This window comes from Vipera ursinii, assembly GCF_947247035.1.
Source record: "Vipera ursinii genome assembly, chromosome: 7".
Lineage (NCBI taxonomy): Eukaryota > Metazoa > Chordata > Lepidosauria > Squamata > Viperidae > Vipera > Vipera ursinii.
In genome coordinates this window covers 71,660,851-71,677,366 of record NC_139521.1, presented here as the reverse complement: position 1 = coordinate 71,677,366, position 16,516 = coordinate 71,660,851, and the positions used below count along the sequence as shown (strand labels likewise).

The window sequence follows — 16,516 nt, the reverse complement described above, 5'->3', positions numbered from 1 at the left end:
CTAGTCGTTTCCGACTCTAGGGGCCGGTGCTCATCTCCGTTTCAAAGCTGAAGATCCAGCGCTTGTCCGAGGACGTCTCCGTGGTCATGTGGCCAGCATGACTAGACGCCAAAGGCGCATGGAATGCTGTTACCTTCCCACCGGAGTGGTCCCTATTTTTCTACTTGCATTTTTACGTGCTTTCGAACTGCCAGGTTGGCAGAAGCTGGGACGAGTAACAGGCACTCACTCTGCTACGAGCCACTCGGGATTTGACCCACCAAACTGCCGACCTTCTGATCGACAAGCTCAGCGTCCTAACCCACTGAGCCACCGCGTCCCTATTGAACTGGATAGGGAAGCTAAATTACTTCATTTAATTCACAGTCGGCAAAATACTTTTCAGCAGAAGTGATGGCTTTTGCAGGAGAGAGAATTACAGTTTGAAATCTCCAAGCGTTTTCAAGTCCTTGGCTGATCCTTCTGATTAATGGTGGTTGCAATAAGAAATGTCGGCTGAGCTCACAAATATTTATCGGGGTTCCTTATAGGCCCCTACATTCACGTTCCTCCGGTAGCTTTTACACTCTCCAAGGGCAGCATCAAAAGAGGAAATTGGCTGCCTATAACTGAAATCTTGACTGCAGGTAGTCCTCGGTCACAATTCAGCCCCATACTTTTGTTGCTAAGTGAGACAGTTGTTCAATGAGTCTTGCCCCATTTTACAACTTTTCTTGCCACCGTTTTTAAGTGAATCACCGCGGTTGTTAAGTTAGTAACACCGTTGTTAAAGGAATCTGGCTTCCCCATTGACTTGGGACACTGCAACCGTCATAAACACGAGTCAGTTGCCAAGTGTCTGGATTTAGATCGCGTGACCATGTAAATGGATGCTGCAACGGTCCTAAGTGTGCAAAATGGTCATCGGGTTTTCAGCGGTCACTAAACAAACTGTTGTAAACCGAGGACTGCCTGTATGTGCCTTTCTGCATTTAAGTGGACTGTTATGCTAGAATCACACAACTGGAAAGGATTTGAGAGATGATCTCACCCTGCGTTTCTCAACCTTGGCGATGCTTACAGGTCTGGGATTTCGATTCCCAGAATTCTCTAGTCATGCTGGCTCAGGAATTCTGGGAGTTGAAGTCCATGAGTCATAAAAGAGCCAAGGTTGCCTACCCCTGCAGTAGAGGTTTCTTGCTAAATGTTTGAAGATCTCTGTTGAAAAACCCTTTACCACTTAGTGTGACAGCCTTTTCCATGGGCGGGCAGCTTTTAAGAAATTCACCCCGATGCCCAATTTTGAGCCAACTTCCTTAGGAAATTACTCACCGGTCCCACCTCTGAAGCAGAGTAGAATGAAGAATGTACTTTACAACTTACAACTATTTGTTTAGTGACCAGTTGAAGTTACAACGTCACTGAAAAAAAAGTGACTTAGGATCGTTTTTTTCACATCACAACCGTTGCACCAGCCCCATGGTCCCGTGATCAAAACTCGGATGCTCGGCAACTGATATTTATGACCGTTGTGGTGTCCTGGGATCGTGTGAATCCCCTTTTGCGACCTTCTGACAAGCAAAGTCAATGGGGAAGCCAGATTCACTTAAAAACCATGTTACTAACTTAACAACTGCAGAGATTCACTTAGCAACAGTGGGAAGAAAGTTCGTAAAAATGGGGCAATATTCACTTAGCAACTGTCTTGGTTAGCAACAGAAATTTCACACTCAGTGGTGGTCATAAGTCAAGGACTCCCTGTATTCTCCGTAGTGACGTCCACATGTTGAGAATATGTTTGCCCAGTGAAATTTCACTTCTTTGTAGGAACCCAGCCAAAACTAACCCTGTCTCCTTAAAGCGTGAATGGTGCTTTAATTTCCTTCTTGAAAGCTGCTCTTTTTATTGTTTCTTTCCACTATTTTTATCCTTGTGTTTATTTTTGACTTTTATGACTCATATTTATTGTGTTTATTCAATAGCCTCCAGGGCATTTACATCAAAACTCAGGACTGGACTCTGTCTATAAATAAAGAGATAAATCTAGCACTCTGTTTCAAACTATTTAACATACTCAGAAAGAAGCCGATTTTCTTAGAAGCATTAATCTTGATTAAAGCCATCTCCAAAAGCGAAAATTATTTGTATCACTACTGAACATCCTCTCCACCCTCACTGGACAAGCAATAACAGGTTTTGTACCCCAGGTCCTTCTGAACCAATGGCCATCTGAACTTAATTAGAACATAAACAATGAAATGCCAAGAACGGTAACAATGCTTCTCAGCACAGACTTTCCTATTTGCAGAGATAAAAAATAGTACATCATAGGATTTAGTTAGTGCAGGGGTCTTCAAACTTGGTCCTTTTATGACTTGTGGACTTCAACTCCCAGAATTCCTTAGCCAGGCACCCTGGCTGAGGAATTCTGGGAGTTGAAGTCCACAAGTCATAAAAGGACCAAGTTTGAAGACCCCTGATTTAGTGGGACTGTGTTGTTGCACTAAGTATAAATAATAATGAACAACAGTTTGTTCTCCAGTGAGGAGACACTTAACATGTGCACAGGCTACTCCAAGCAAGACAACAACAGTATTTCTTGATTGTGTATGTATGTTTGAATCTGCTTCAGACTTCTATATGGAAACGTATTTGCATAATTCCCTTTGCATATATCTCTCTGTAAAATCCAAGGTCTTACCATGGGGTGGTTGAACATTGTTATGTACTGGGCTCTTGTGAAACACCACGTGGGTTGCTGGAGCAGCGAACGGCTCTCCAGCAACCCAGACTACAAGTCTCCTATGCTGCAATTGGCTATCTCCAGGCGGCAATGGTTGATTCAAACCTATTGGCTGCCACCTAGGGGCTAGACTATATATTGCGGCTAGTTGCAGCCATTTCCCTAGTACAGTTCCAGCACGAAATAAACAATGAGTTACCCTGTACTCTGTTCCGTGTCTTCATTCCTGCGCCAAAGAATCCGCTATTTAACAGTGGCAACAAGGATGGGATCCTGCTTCACCGAATAAAGAGCTGAAGTCTTCGAGGGAAAGGCAGCACAAGCCGGAGGGAAAAGGCATTTCCCACCCCCTCTCAAGGTTGGCTAGCAACTATGCTAGAGACCTCGTGCTCAGTGGACTCATTCCCTGAGCCTGAAGCAGGATCCGGAAGAACGCAGGAACCAGCAAGAAAGCATGCCGAAGGTTGGCAAACTGCGAGAATTCGACATGAAACACCCGGAGAAATGGCCATCATATCTATCGCAAGTAGAAAACTACCACAGAGCCAATCAGATCGCGGAAGAAGAACTGAAGGCTGCAATGCTACTCTGCGTGTGCGGCCCAGCTACCTTTGATTTAGCTGAGAACCATTTTCACGCCAACTGCAGATTTCGCTCGCCCACGTGTAGAGCTTGTGGAAGGACAGGCCACATCGCGGTGGTTTGCAGAGCCCGCCAGAGAGACCGGCCACCCAAACACCAGTCGGAAGAACCGACTAGTAGAGGTACTGGGGCCCAGGGTCCAGTTAGTGTGGGATTTTTCAGAAGCCGTAGAAGCATATGCCGCACCAGGGCTCGACGCCCCCTCAAACCCAAACTTAAGCTCATGGTAGAGCTACAAGGAATTCCATGTAAGAAAGAATTGGACTCTGGCTCTGAAATCTCAATCATTTCTCAAGACACTTTTAACTTCGTGTGTAGGCGCAGTAACAATTGGGCTAAACTAAGGCCCTCAGATATAATCCTAACAGATTTTCAAAACGCTCACATTAAAGTTAAGGGAGAAGCTTGGGGCACCTGGATGTAATAGTAGTAGGGGGCCAGAGAACGAGTCTCATTGGACTCGATTGGTTTGATGCCTTAGGTATTCAGATTACTGGCATAAACCGGACACAAACTACAGACCTCGCGTCAATGTGCAAGGAATACGCGGATGTTTTTGATTCAACCCTTGGAACATACACAGGCCCAACTATCTCATTTAAGCTTGATCCCAACGTAGTTCCAATCAGGGTTAAGCCTTGTAGGGTCCCCTTTGCCTTAAAACATAAAATTGATTCTGAAATTGATTAGCTTGTAGAACAGGGTGTGTTACAGTCACTCCACTTAAAGCCAAAGGGGAAGTTCGCATTTGTGCTGACTATAAATGCACTCTAAATAAAGCCCTCAAGCAACACGCTTACCCAGTCCCAGTGGTCAACCATATTTTAGCCTCACTGCAAGGGGGTACTATTTTTGCTAAACTTGATTTAGCACAAGCCTACCAGCAAATGCCGGTTGATAAGGCCACAGCGGCAGCTCAAACAATTGTGACTCACAGGAGGGCTTTCAAAGTTAAACGCTTACAGTTTGGAGTCAGTGTTGCACTGGGTATTTTTCAGGGAATCATGGAGCGTACACTCAAAGGTATTCAGGGCGTCTGCCCTTATTTTGATGATGTTCTTATTGCAGGGGAATCCCCAGAAGTTTTGGCCAGTAGGCTCAGGGCTGTTTTGCAGAGGCTTCAGGAAGCAGGCCTCAAATTAAAAAAGAACAAGTGTAGTATTGGGGTTTCTAATTGAGACTAATTGGTGTTATTATGGTCTGATGTAAGAGGGGAGGGGTGTTATGTACTGGGCTCTTGTGAAACACCACGTGGGTTGCTGAAGCAGCTAACGGCTCTCCAGCAACCCAGACTACAAGTCTCCTGTGCTGCAATTGGCTATCTCCAGGCGGCAATGGTTGATTCAAACCTATTGGCTGCCACCTAGGGGCTAGACCAGGGGTGTCAAACTGCCGGCCCGTGGGCCGGAGCATCACGGAGAAACCACGCCCATCCCATTTTCAGCAATGGTTCCAATACGTCGCGCAACGTCACGTGACATCACAAGTTTGACATGCCTGAGCTAGACTATATATTGCAGCTAGTTTCAGCCATTTCCCTAGTACAGTTCCAGCACGAGATAAACAATGAGTTACCCTGTACTCTGTTCCGCGTCTTCATTCCTGCACCAGAGAACCCGCTATTTAACAAACATAACACAACTTCCATATCTAGAACAAAAGCTTGCACACTAACGAGGTATGTCACCCAGTACTGTACAATTATCAACCTATTTGAAATCTATAGTGTCACTTTCTGTACATTCCATTTTATATTGAAGAAATATGGTCACTGTAAGCTAACATCTGATTGTCTTAGAGCAGGGGTCTTCAAACATGGCAACTTTTAAGACTTGTGGACTTCAACTCCCAGAATTCCTCACCCAGCCTGTGATTCTAGGTCAAGTAAAGAGCGTGAGAGAAAGAACAATTAATTTATTTTGGGTGACTGAATTAGTCTGTGGGCTTTGCAGAGGCTGGGTTTTCATAACATGTTAAACTGATCAAAAGTGGCTTGTTGTGCAAAGGTTAAATTAATCCCTGACCTTATCAAGTGTGCCATGAAAATATAGCCAGAGAGATAGGGAGGAGGAGAGAAAAAAAGAGAAAGAAATAGCACCTCAATGGGTAAAAAAAAAAGGGGGGGTGGGGAATGATAAATTTGGAGATGGGAAATCCAGAAGATAAAACGGAATTTGCTGGGAAGAATCTTGTCCTAGTCGTAACGCTGACAGGAAAAGGAAGAGGACAGAAGGAACTTCTCAACATCTTCTATGTTTGGTTAAACGTCAAAGCTATGTCTTTGCACCAGCTGTGAAACTGAGCTTCATAGAAACAAAGATTCATTTCACTACCAAAAGTCTCCTTTCCTTCTCTTAAAATATTAATGTTCTCTGGCCATGACATCTGACATCAAAATACGACATTCTCTCTAGTTTATTATCTCTTGCACCGGTCGATTTCTTGGCTGGAATGTCCACTCACGTTTAGCTTAACAAATATCCCCCAGGGGACTCTGGGGGGAAGCTCCTTTTGTGTCCCTGTTATTTTTCCACACCAAGGTGGTACCTATTTGTCTACTCGCATTTGCATGCTTTCGAACTGATCGGTTGGCAGGAGCTGGGACAAACCGAGAGGAGCTCTTTCTGTCATGTGGCCCGGATTCTTGGGTTTCAAACCGCCAAGCAGTCAACCGTTCGACGATCTTCTGACTCGGAAGATCCTAGCCCCATGAGCCACTGCAGCCCCTGGCGGTGTGTGACGAGGCTTCGAAGAAAGCGGTGTGGGCCTATTCCAGTGATGGCGAACCTTTTAGAGAACAAGTGCCCAAACTGCAACCCAAAACCCACTTATGTATCGTTGGGTGCCAGGTGAGCGTGGCCCATTGGGTGGGCGTGGCTCATTGGGTGGGCGTGGCTGCGGTGGCAACGGTAGACTGGGTGGGACTAAAATGTTCAATCCATCAATTCCAACTTTGCAAGATCTTTTTTTTTCCCGCCAGAAGTTGAAATTAATTGATTGATTGAACCTTTTTTTTTTTTTTCCACACGGCGGCGGAGGCCTAAAGCAAAAAGGTTTTATAAAACCCAGCTGAGGGCCTAGGACTGGGGCGATGGCACGCGTGCCCACAGAGAGGGCTCTGCGTGCCACACGTGGCACGCGTGCCATAGGTTCGCCACCATGGCCTTATTCCATCCTGTTCAGGTTGGCTCCTTCACAACCGTGACCCACCTGCATGTTTTCTGTCGCATCTCCCAGCAGGCCTCCGAAAGTGATGGCGTTGGTTACCGTTGCCAGGTAGATGAAGAGAATAGCAGACAGGGCTTGGATGTTGAAGGCATCGTAGAAGTCGCTGGCAAAAAAAGGAGCTTTCCTCTTGATGTCTTTGATTAAACCCCCACAAAATCTAAGAAGAAGAAGAAGAGGAAGTGTCACAATGACATTAGTCCACATAGCAAAGGAGAGTTTGAAAACAGCATCCCAAAACACAATTTGAGGGCTGTTGTAATAGCTTCCTCCAAGAAGTATGTGAGTTAAAACTATCTGAAGGAGAACTTCCTGACATTTTAGTGGAACCACCTGCCTCCAGAAGCTGTGAATGCTCCAACAGTGGAAGTTTTTAAGAAGAGACTGGACAACCATTTGTTTGAAATGGTGTAGGGTTTCCTGCCTGAGCAGGGGGGGAGTTGGACTAGATGACCTCCAAGGTCCCTCCCAACAACATCATCATCATCATCATCATCATCATCATCATCATCATCATCATTATTATTATTATTATTATTATTATTATTATTATTATTATTATTATTATTATTTACAGGTTGTCCTTGATTTATGACTGCATACAAGCCCTTGGGCAATTACAGGCCAGGTGGAAAGAAGATCAGAAAATTGGTTTTTCAATGACTGATGAAAATTTGGTAAAGCAAATTAGAAATCAAGGTCAAGCACATATCAAACGGATATATCTTGCACTGATAGAAATTGATTCAGAGACAGAACTTGTTAAAGATTGTATGATAAAGTGGGCTCAGAATATTCAAGAAGTTATTACAATGGATACTTGGGAAAAGATTTGGGTGAGAAATGTAAAATTTACGCAAGCTCAAAATTTAAGAGAGAACTTTTATAAAATGTTTTATAGGTGGCATTTAGATCCTAAAAAATTATCAAGTATGTATCCGAACTGCCAGCCTAAATGTTGGATGTGTGGTGGTGAAGATGCAACGTATTTTCATATATGGTGGACCTGTAAGAAGGTTAAAGCATTTTGGATTAAAATTTGGTGGAATATGCAGAAGATATTTAAGAAAAGGATAAAGTTTTGTCCACAATTGTTTTTACTGGGCATCACTACTGACACTACTGTTGTGGACACTAAGTTGATGTTGAATTTAATAACGGTAGCAAGACTTTTAGTAGGGCAATATTGGAAGAAGGAAGAACTGCCGACTATAGAAGAATGGACTTTAAAAGTTTCCAACCTGGCGGAAATGGCAAAGATCTCAGCGTACTTGAAAGACCATTTGCAACAGAGATATATTGTGGAGTGGAAAAAATGGATTGATTACATCCAGAATAAATATGGGACTAAAAAGTTTCATTTAGCATTTGAATAAGTACTGATGTGATATTTATATTGCTTGTACTCATTTTATAAGAGTTAAAGTGCGATAGATTTAATAGTTTATTGTTGTTTGCATATGGTAGATTATGATTGTTTCTACTTTTATACCTTGTATTTAGCTCTGGGAAGTCGGGGAGGGGGAGGGGGAGGGAGGGAGGTGTTGGGGAGGGTTGGGAAGAGGGGAGGGGGTTGGGAGGGGTTTTGTTTTGTTTTGTTATAAATAAAATGTACTGTAAAACTTTTCAATAAAAAAAACAAGCCCAAAATTACCATCATAAGATGTTGCAGTTGTAAATCAAGGCATCGTGTCTTTGGATCTGGAAGTTTGTTTGTTTTTTAATAGCATTTTTGCAACATTTGTTAAGCAAAGGCTGCAGTTGTCAAGTGAACACCACATTCACTAAATGAATCTGTTTTCCCCAATGGGAGGTGTTTTTTTGTTTTTTGTTTTGCTGGAAACTGTAAGTAAACGATGCAAACCAGCAAAAGGTGTCCACAAATCAGGGTCACGTGATTACAGGATGCTGCAAATGGAGGTAAAAGTGAACCAGTTGCTAAACGCTTAAAATGCAATCACATGACTGGGGATGTTTGTGTGCAGTTGTTGTAGCTCCAAAAACATACTGCAAATAGTTCTAGGGAGATATGTTGTAACTTCAGGTGGTTGTTAAGCAACTGGTTATAAATTATGATAAATTACAGATTATGGAAACTAACCAAAGAGAGATGCAACCTAGAAATAAGAAATTTCCTGACAGTGAGAACAATTAACCAGTGGAACAACCTGCCTCCAGAAGCTGTGGATGCTCCAACACTGGAGGTTTTTAAGAAGAGATTGGACAGCCATTTTGTCTGAAATGGCATAGGGTTTCCTTCCTGAACAGGGCGGGTTGGACTAGAAGACCTCCAAGGTCCCTTCCAACTCTGTTATTCTATTCTGTTTTGTTCTGTTCTGTTCTATTCTGTTCTAAATTTCCATTCCATATTTTCTATTCTGTTCTGTTCTGTTCTAATTCTATTCTATTCTATTCTCTACCTATGTAACATACTAGCACAGGGGTGTCAAACTCAATTTCATTGAGGGCCGCATCAGCATTGCGGTTGCCCTCAGGGGGCTGGGTGGGTGTGGCCTGGGTGGGCGTGGCCTACTGGGTGGGCATGGCTAGAGCACATAGGGCCTACTGGGTGGGCGTGGCCAGCTCTACATCGTTCGCATCAAGGGTGCCTATGGGGGCCTGGGCAGGAGTGGGACAGATCTGAGGGTCTCTGGCAGGAGGAGGGTCTCTGGGCCAGGGCCAAGGCAGTGGGGGCCGTTCCCTCACTGTTTCCAGGATGGCTTCGCGGGCCGCATGAAACCACTTCGCGGGACGGATCCGGCCCCCGGGCCTTGTGTTTGACATGTCTGCGACTAGCAAAATATCCCATATGAAGATATGAACTTTTGTCTCTTACTTGCCAGTTTTTTGCAATTCTTCACAGTCCCCATGTCCCCCTCCTCCATTTCCTCCCTCGTGAGGGGGGTCTCCATTCATCTGGATATTCTCGCCGCCTGCATACAAGTTTTTCCTGGGCAGACAGAATGAGAATACAACTGAAGATGGACATTCGATGCAAACATCATACAGATACATATACCCAGAAACCCAAATACCACAGCCATGTTTTCTTAGCCTTCTGTAATCTTCAGAAATTACCTTTGCTCTTAATAATATGAATTAATCTGTCCTTTGCTCAAACACTCATGCATTTTAGGCCCATTTTGAAAAATGTTTTAGTTAAGTTTAGCCCTCCCTGGCTTTTAATTTCACTAACATTTGTCTTTTGATGGATGGTTTGTGAAATAATAAAAATAATATTTGTTTTAAAAAAAACTTGCCTTTTTTGCACTGATGATGTTACCTAGTTGTGTCATAAAACATCTGCAAGAAAACAGCCAATCTTAGAGAGCGCCAAGGACCCCTCCAACTTGCCTCTTCCTTAATGTTTTTGTTCTCAGGTTTTATTTTTAATAAAAGATCTGTATAAATTGCTTGTTATAAGACACGGTACAGAAATACTTTATTTTTATTTTTTTTTAAAAAAAGCATACTGTGAGCAGAAAGTCTGGAAAAATACGACATTCCTAATCTTTTATCTCCAACAATAATTGACATATGTCTTTTTTATATCAAACTTTTATCAAATATAAGCAAAATCCGTGATGATGATAACCTTTACTGACATTTTTTTTACTGTGGGCACACTGGCACACATTAAAAATGAAATTCTTTTGTCCGCTCTCAAAAGTGTATACATACATAACACATATAAACATGCTATATACATACATATGTACATACCTACACCCTTACATATAAATACATATATTAATCACTGTCCATCTGGAATACATAGCAGAAAGAGGAAGCTTGAGAGTTCATAAAGTTGATGCTGTACGGAACAAAACTGTGACTAAATCTGGATGTTCTGCTTCGGAGATACCAACAGCAGAATTGACATAAGCAATATTTTTAGCTTTACAGATGGCTGAAATATAAAATAATTCGTAGATCTTCTATGTGATGGAAGTTGTTTTATGACTCTGGGGCAGGGGCAGGCAAACTTGGCTCTTTTATGACTCGTGGACTTCAACTCCCAGAATCCCTGAGCCAGCCATGCTGAGGGGAAAGGGAGAGGTTTCCAAGCTGAGCCATGCTGGCTCAGGAATTCTGGGAGTTGAAGTCCGTGAGTCATAAAAGAGCCAAGGTTGCCTACCCCTGCCTTGGGGGGATGGTGGGGGAAAAATAACCCTAAAATGCACACTTTCCATGAGGCATTGCTGATCCTATGGAGAACTAACTTTGTGGGATGTTCAGGAGTAATCACTTCTGCTCTTAAGGATGTTGCTATTATTTTTCAACATCCCCAATGCTACCAGCGCATGCTGACCTGCCTCCTTTATCAGCCAGAAGACTCAAATCCGGGAAGCCCCCACTGGCCCTTGCACAACATCTACCCAACAACTTTAACATCAGTTCCCAATGGAAAGCCAAATGGAGGCCCAGATACAGGAAGACATATAAACGACGCCACAAAACAGGTCCCAGGACCTGAACTACCAGGTTATCAATGGACAATCCTGAATAGGATTCACACCTCACATGGCGTTTGCCGGGACCCTCTGCACAAATTGTAGATCACATCGTGACCCAGCTGTAAGCTGAGGGCAGATGCCAGTCCAATATCTGATTTTTTTTCATATAAATTATGCTGTACCTCGGTGGTCAGATGGCCCAGACATTGATATTTGAACATCCTTTTATCGTTTATATGTGTGCTATTGCTATTAGGATATTATTTCCTGCTTGATTAGCAAGACTCACCAGGAAAGTGGTAACCTACTAACTCCAAATCTGAATTTCAAATTTGGGCAACAGCAAGAAAACATGAGGAGCCTCTCAAACACAATAACACTGACTAGAATTCTACCTCCTGGTTGATCATTCCTAGCTACTGAGTCTGAAGTGTAAGCCAAAGTATGTGTGTCTTTCTAGAGCCATTGTACTGATCACCTATTAAAGGTCAATGATACCTTTCCTCCTCAGCATCAAGATTGTTAAGGAATCTGAAACACACATCTTGGAGTAGACAATATCATCTTCATCCAACCAGTTCAGGTAACACATGAGGTCTATTATTTATCCATCCACCAGATTATTAATGAACAAACTCACTCACTAACTCACACTCTATATCTATCTATCTATCTATCTATCTATCTATCTATCTATCTACTCTCTATCTCTATTATACTGTATGTATGTATGTATGTATGTATGTATGTATCTATCTATCTATCTATCTATCTATCTATCTATCTATCTATCTATCTCTACCTATCTCTACTATCTATCTACTCTCTATCTCTATTATATATCTATTTATCTATCTAATCTATCTATCTCTATCATCTATCTCTATCATCTATCTATCTCTATCATATATCTATCTCTATCATATATCTATAATCTACCTATCTCTATTATCTATCATCTATCTATCTATCTATCTATCTATCTATCTATCTATCTATCTATCTATCTATCTATCTCTACCATCTATCTCTACTATCTATCTACTCTCTATCTCTATTATATATCTATTTATCTATCTCTACCATCTATCTCTACTATCTATCTACTCTCTATCTCTATTATATATCTATTTATCTATCTAATCTATCTATCTATCTATCTATCTATCTATCTATCTATCTATCTATCTATCCATCCATCACAGGATGGAACTAATCATCTATCTATCTATCATATATGTATCATCTACCTATCTCTATTATCTATCTCTGTCATCTATCTATCTATCTATCTATCTATCTATCTATCTATCTATCTACTCTCTATCTCTATTATACTGTATGTATGTATGTATGTATGTATGTATGTATGTATGTATCTATCTATCTATCTATCTATCTATCTATCTATCTATCTATCTCTACCTATCTCTACTATCTATCTACTCTCTATCTCTATTATATATCTATTTATCTATCTAATCTATCTATCTCTATCATCTATCTCTATCATCTATCTATCTCTATCATCTATCTATCTCTATCATATATCTATAATCTACCTATCTCTATTATCTATCATCTATCTATCTATCTATCTATCTATCTATCTATCTATCTATCTATCTATCTATTTATCTATCTCTACCATCTATCTCTACTATCTATCTACTCTCTATCTCTATTATATATCTATTTATCTATCTCTACCATCTATCTCTACTATCTATCTACTCTCTATCTCTATTATATATCTATTTATCTATCTAATCTATCTATCTATCTATCTATCTATCTATCTATCTATCTATCTATCCATCCATCACACAGGATGGAACTAATCATCTATCTATCTATCATATATGTATCATCTACCTATCTCTATTATCTATCTCTGTCATCTATCTATCTATCTATCTATCTATCTATCTATCTATCTATCTATCTATCTATCTACTCTCTATCTCTATTATACTGTATGTATGTATGTATGTATGTATGTATCTATCTATCTATCTATCTATCTATCTATCTATCTATCTATCTATCTATCTATCTCTACCTATCTCTACTATCTATCTACTCTCTATCTCTATTATATATCTATTTATCTATCTAATCTATCTATCTCTATCATCTATCTCTATCATCTATCTATCATCTATCTATCTCTATCATATATCTATCATCTACCTATCTCTATTATCTATCATCTATCTATCTATCTATCTATCTATCTATCTATCTATCTATCTATCTATCTATCTATCTATTATCTATCTCTACCATCTATCTCTACTATCTATCTACTCTCTATCTCTATTATATATCTATTTATCTATCTCTACCATCTATCTCTACTATCTATCTACTCTCTATCTCTATTATATATCTATTTATCTATCTATCTATATCTATCTATCTATCTATCTATCTATCTATCTATCTATCTATCATCTATCCATCCATCACACAGGATGGAACTCGATTACCTTTTGTCAGAAGACGGAAGAGATTTGGGGGGCTCTATCCTTATGGCGGGATCCCACTCCCCAGGAGGAAGCACAATTACTTCATCCAGAAATTCATCAATCCCAGCGATCAGGTCCTGCCTGTCTTTGGCTTTGTAGGCTATGTCATGAAACACCTATAAAGGGATGAATGAAGAAGAGATCAGATGCAAAAACCCCCCAAACAAACGCCATCTAGATATTTCTGCAGAGATATATGCAACTCTACATCATAACACCCACCTATCTGTCCAGAGATAAGCCTTGACTATCGATAAAAGAGTTATTTGTAATTCAAGGTTGAAATTAGGGATCCTTGGTGCTCTCTGAGCTTGGTTGTTTTCTTGCAGAGGTTTCATTAGCCAAGCTAGGAAACATCATCAGTGCTAATAAGGAGCAGGGTTTGTTCTCAATTAAATTCCCGACAGGGCAAGATACTAGAATATAAACTGAGAGCAAACTCCAGTACTAGCACTGACTATGTTACCTAGTTGGGTAATGAAATGTCTGCAAGAAAGCAACCAAGCTCAGAGAGCACCAAGGACCTCCTCCTCCTCTTCCTCTCCACAAACACCACTCCCTTCTAGAACTGATAGTGTTACCTAGTTTGGTAAGGAAACATCTTACATCAAGGACCGCTCAAGCCTTCACTACCTACTCTGACCAATGGCCTTCCAATTTTAGAGAAATGGAGATTTCCTCTCGCTTGCTACATGACCTGTTGAACTCAACATGGGCTTCCTACTGTCTAAGGCAGCAATGGCGCACCTTTTAGCGACCGAGTGCCCAAACTGCAACCCAAAACCCACTTATGTATCGTTGGGTGCCGGGTGGGCGTGTCCCATTGGATGGGTGTGGCCCATTAGGTGGGCGTGTCCCATTGGATGGGTGTGGCTGCGGTGTTAACGGTAGACTGGGTGGGACTGAAAATTTCAATCAATCAATGCCAACTTTGTTAGATTTTTTTTCCCCGTGAGAAGTTGAAATTAATTGATTGAACCTTTTTTTTTTGCACACGGCGGCGGCGGCCTAAAGCGAAAAGGTTTTATAAAACCCAGCTGAAGGCCTAGGACTGGGGTAACGGTGTGCGTACCCACAGAGAGGGCTCTGCGTGCCACCTGTGGCACCCGTGCCATAGGTTTGCCACCACGGGTCTAAAGCCACATCCAACCCACCAAATCTCTTTCACTGTCCCAAGGAACTCCCTGCAACTACACCACCAAATTTCCTAGGTACAGATGTGTGTTTTGTATGCCTGTGTTCCAGAGGAGGGGAGCCACCCCTGAGAAAAGTATCAAGGAAAGAAAATTTGCCTGCAGTTATTTTCCCACCAGCGATCAAATTCAAACTTCAAGGAAGAGATCTTTGATGAAATTCCCACGAGCAAAAGCTGATGTTGTAACTTCACAATGTGATGTTGTTCACCGGGCTGGGAGTGAGTCAATGGCTTGGCAGGTGTGAACTATGCCTCCTTTCCTTGTATGATCATCATCCCTCACTGCCCACACTTCAAATAAATCCCAAGCCAAGACCTCAAGAACTGGGTGAGAATCAGTACAAAGACTATACACTCCCAAGGTTCATGGGAGGCAAGCCTTAAAAATTTCCCAGAAGCACTTAACAGATTAGCACAGTCTGGTCTCAAGGAGACCACAAACATATCGGCACAAAGGCAGATTACCTCATCCGACATCAACGTGGCAATGGCTCGGCCGATTTCGTGGTAGGATTTGGCTTTGCCTTTTGGACCCAGCAAAATGAACAGGAACCTGAACCCCAGGAAGGAAAGCAGCGTTGTTTATCAGATGCAAATCCACAGGCCATTTTTATTAAGAATGTTTACTTACGTAAAAAGCAAATACGAAGAAAAAAAATATGAAAAGTGGGGGGGGGGATGGTTAGATCAGAGAAGGCATAGCCTCCAGCTGCATAATGGATGGAGAAAGAGGCTTGGAAGGGACCATCCTTAACTTCTCAGCGTGTGAAGAAGACAGTGGGAGAGTTGTAGTTTCAGACTTGCAAGATTCTGCTAGTATAGTCTTGCAGTGAAATTGAATTATCTCATCTGGCTGTGTTTCCTGCCTGGTTCACCTGCGATGGCTGACAGTTTGGTGACGGGAAATGAATTTCAAGGAGAGGCAATAGTCTCCCAGTTCCTTTGCAGCAGTGAGGAATGCCTACAAATTAGCCCATATGACCATCCAAGACAGGATAGCAGAGTCAGAAGGGACCTTGGAGGTCTTCTAGTCCAACCCCCTGTTCAAACAGGAGACCCTATACCAGGGGGTAGTCAACCTTGGCTCTTTTATGACGTGGGGACTTCAACTCCCAGAATTCCTGAGGCAGCATGGCTGGTTTAGGAATTCTGGGTATTGAAGTCCACAAGTCATAAAAGAGCCAGGGTTGCCTACCCCTGCCCTATACCATTCTGGACAAATGGTTGTCCAGTCTCTTTTTAAAAATCTCCAGTGATTGAGCACCCACAACGTCTGGAGGCAAGCTGTTCCACTGATTAATTGTTCTACCTGTCAGGAAATTTCTCCTTTTCTAGTTTGGTTCTCTCCTTGATTAGTTTCCATCTATTGTTTCTTGTCTTACTTTCAGGAGTCAAGAATAGGTGAACCCCTTCTTCTTTGTGGTAAACCCTCAAATATTGGAAGACTGCTATCAGGTCACCCCTAGTCCTTCTTTTCATTAAACTACTAAAAGGTAAAGGTTCCCCCCGCACATGCGTGGTAGTCGTTTCCAACTCTAGGGGCCGGTGCTCATCTCCGTTTCAAAGCCGAAGAGCCAGCGCTTGTCCGAGGACGTCTCCGTCGTCATGTGGCCGGCATGACTAGACACCACCAAAGGCGCACGGAAAGCTGTTACCTTCCCACCGTAGTGGTCCCTATTTTCCTACTTGCATTTTTACGTGCTTTCGAACTGCTAGGTTGGCAGAAGCTGGGACGAGTAACAGG

At 42.0% G+C, this 16,516-nt stretch overlaps 1 protein-coding gene across 4 annotated transcripts in view; it reads right to left on the bottom strand.

Moving 5' to 3' along the window:
- Window positions 1–16,516, bottom strand: part of SLC4A4 (solute carrier family 4 member 4) — a 193,925-nt gene that overhangs the window by 40,692 nt on the left and 136,717 nt on the right. For all 4 annotated transcript variants that reach the window (XM_083367130.1, XM_083367131.1, XM_083367129.1 and 1 more), the window contains 4 exons: window positions 15,238–15,325; window positions 13,539–13,693; window positions 9,426–9,539; window positions 6,575–6,749 (listed from right to left, as the gene is read on the bottom strand). In XM_083367130.1, coding sequence (XP_083223256.1) covers window positions 6,575–6,749; window positions 9,426–9,539; window positions 13,539–13,693; window positions 15,238–15,325 — 532 coding nt within the window. The remainder of the gene's footprint in view (window positions 1–6,574; window positions 6,750–9,425; window positions 9,540–13,538; window positions 13,694–15,237; window positions 15,326–16,516) is intronic.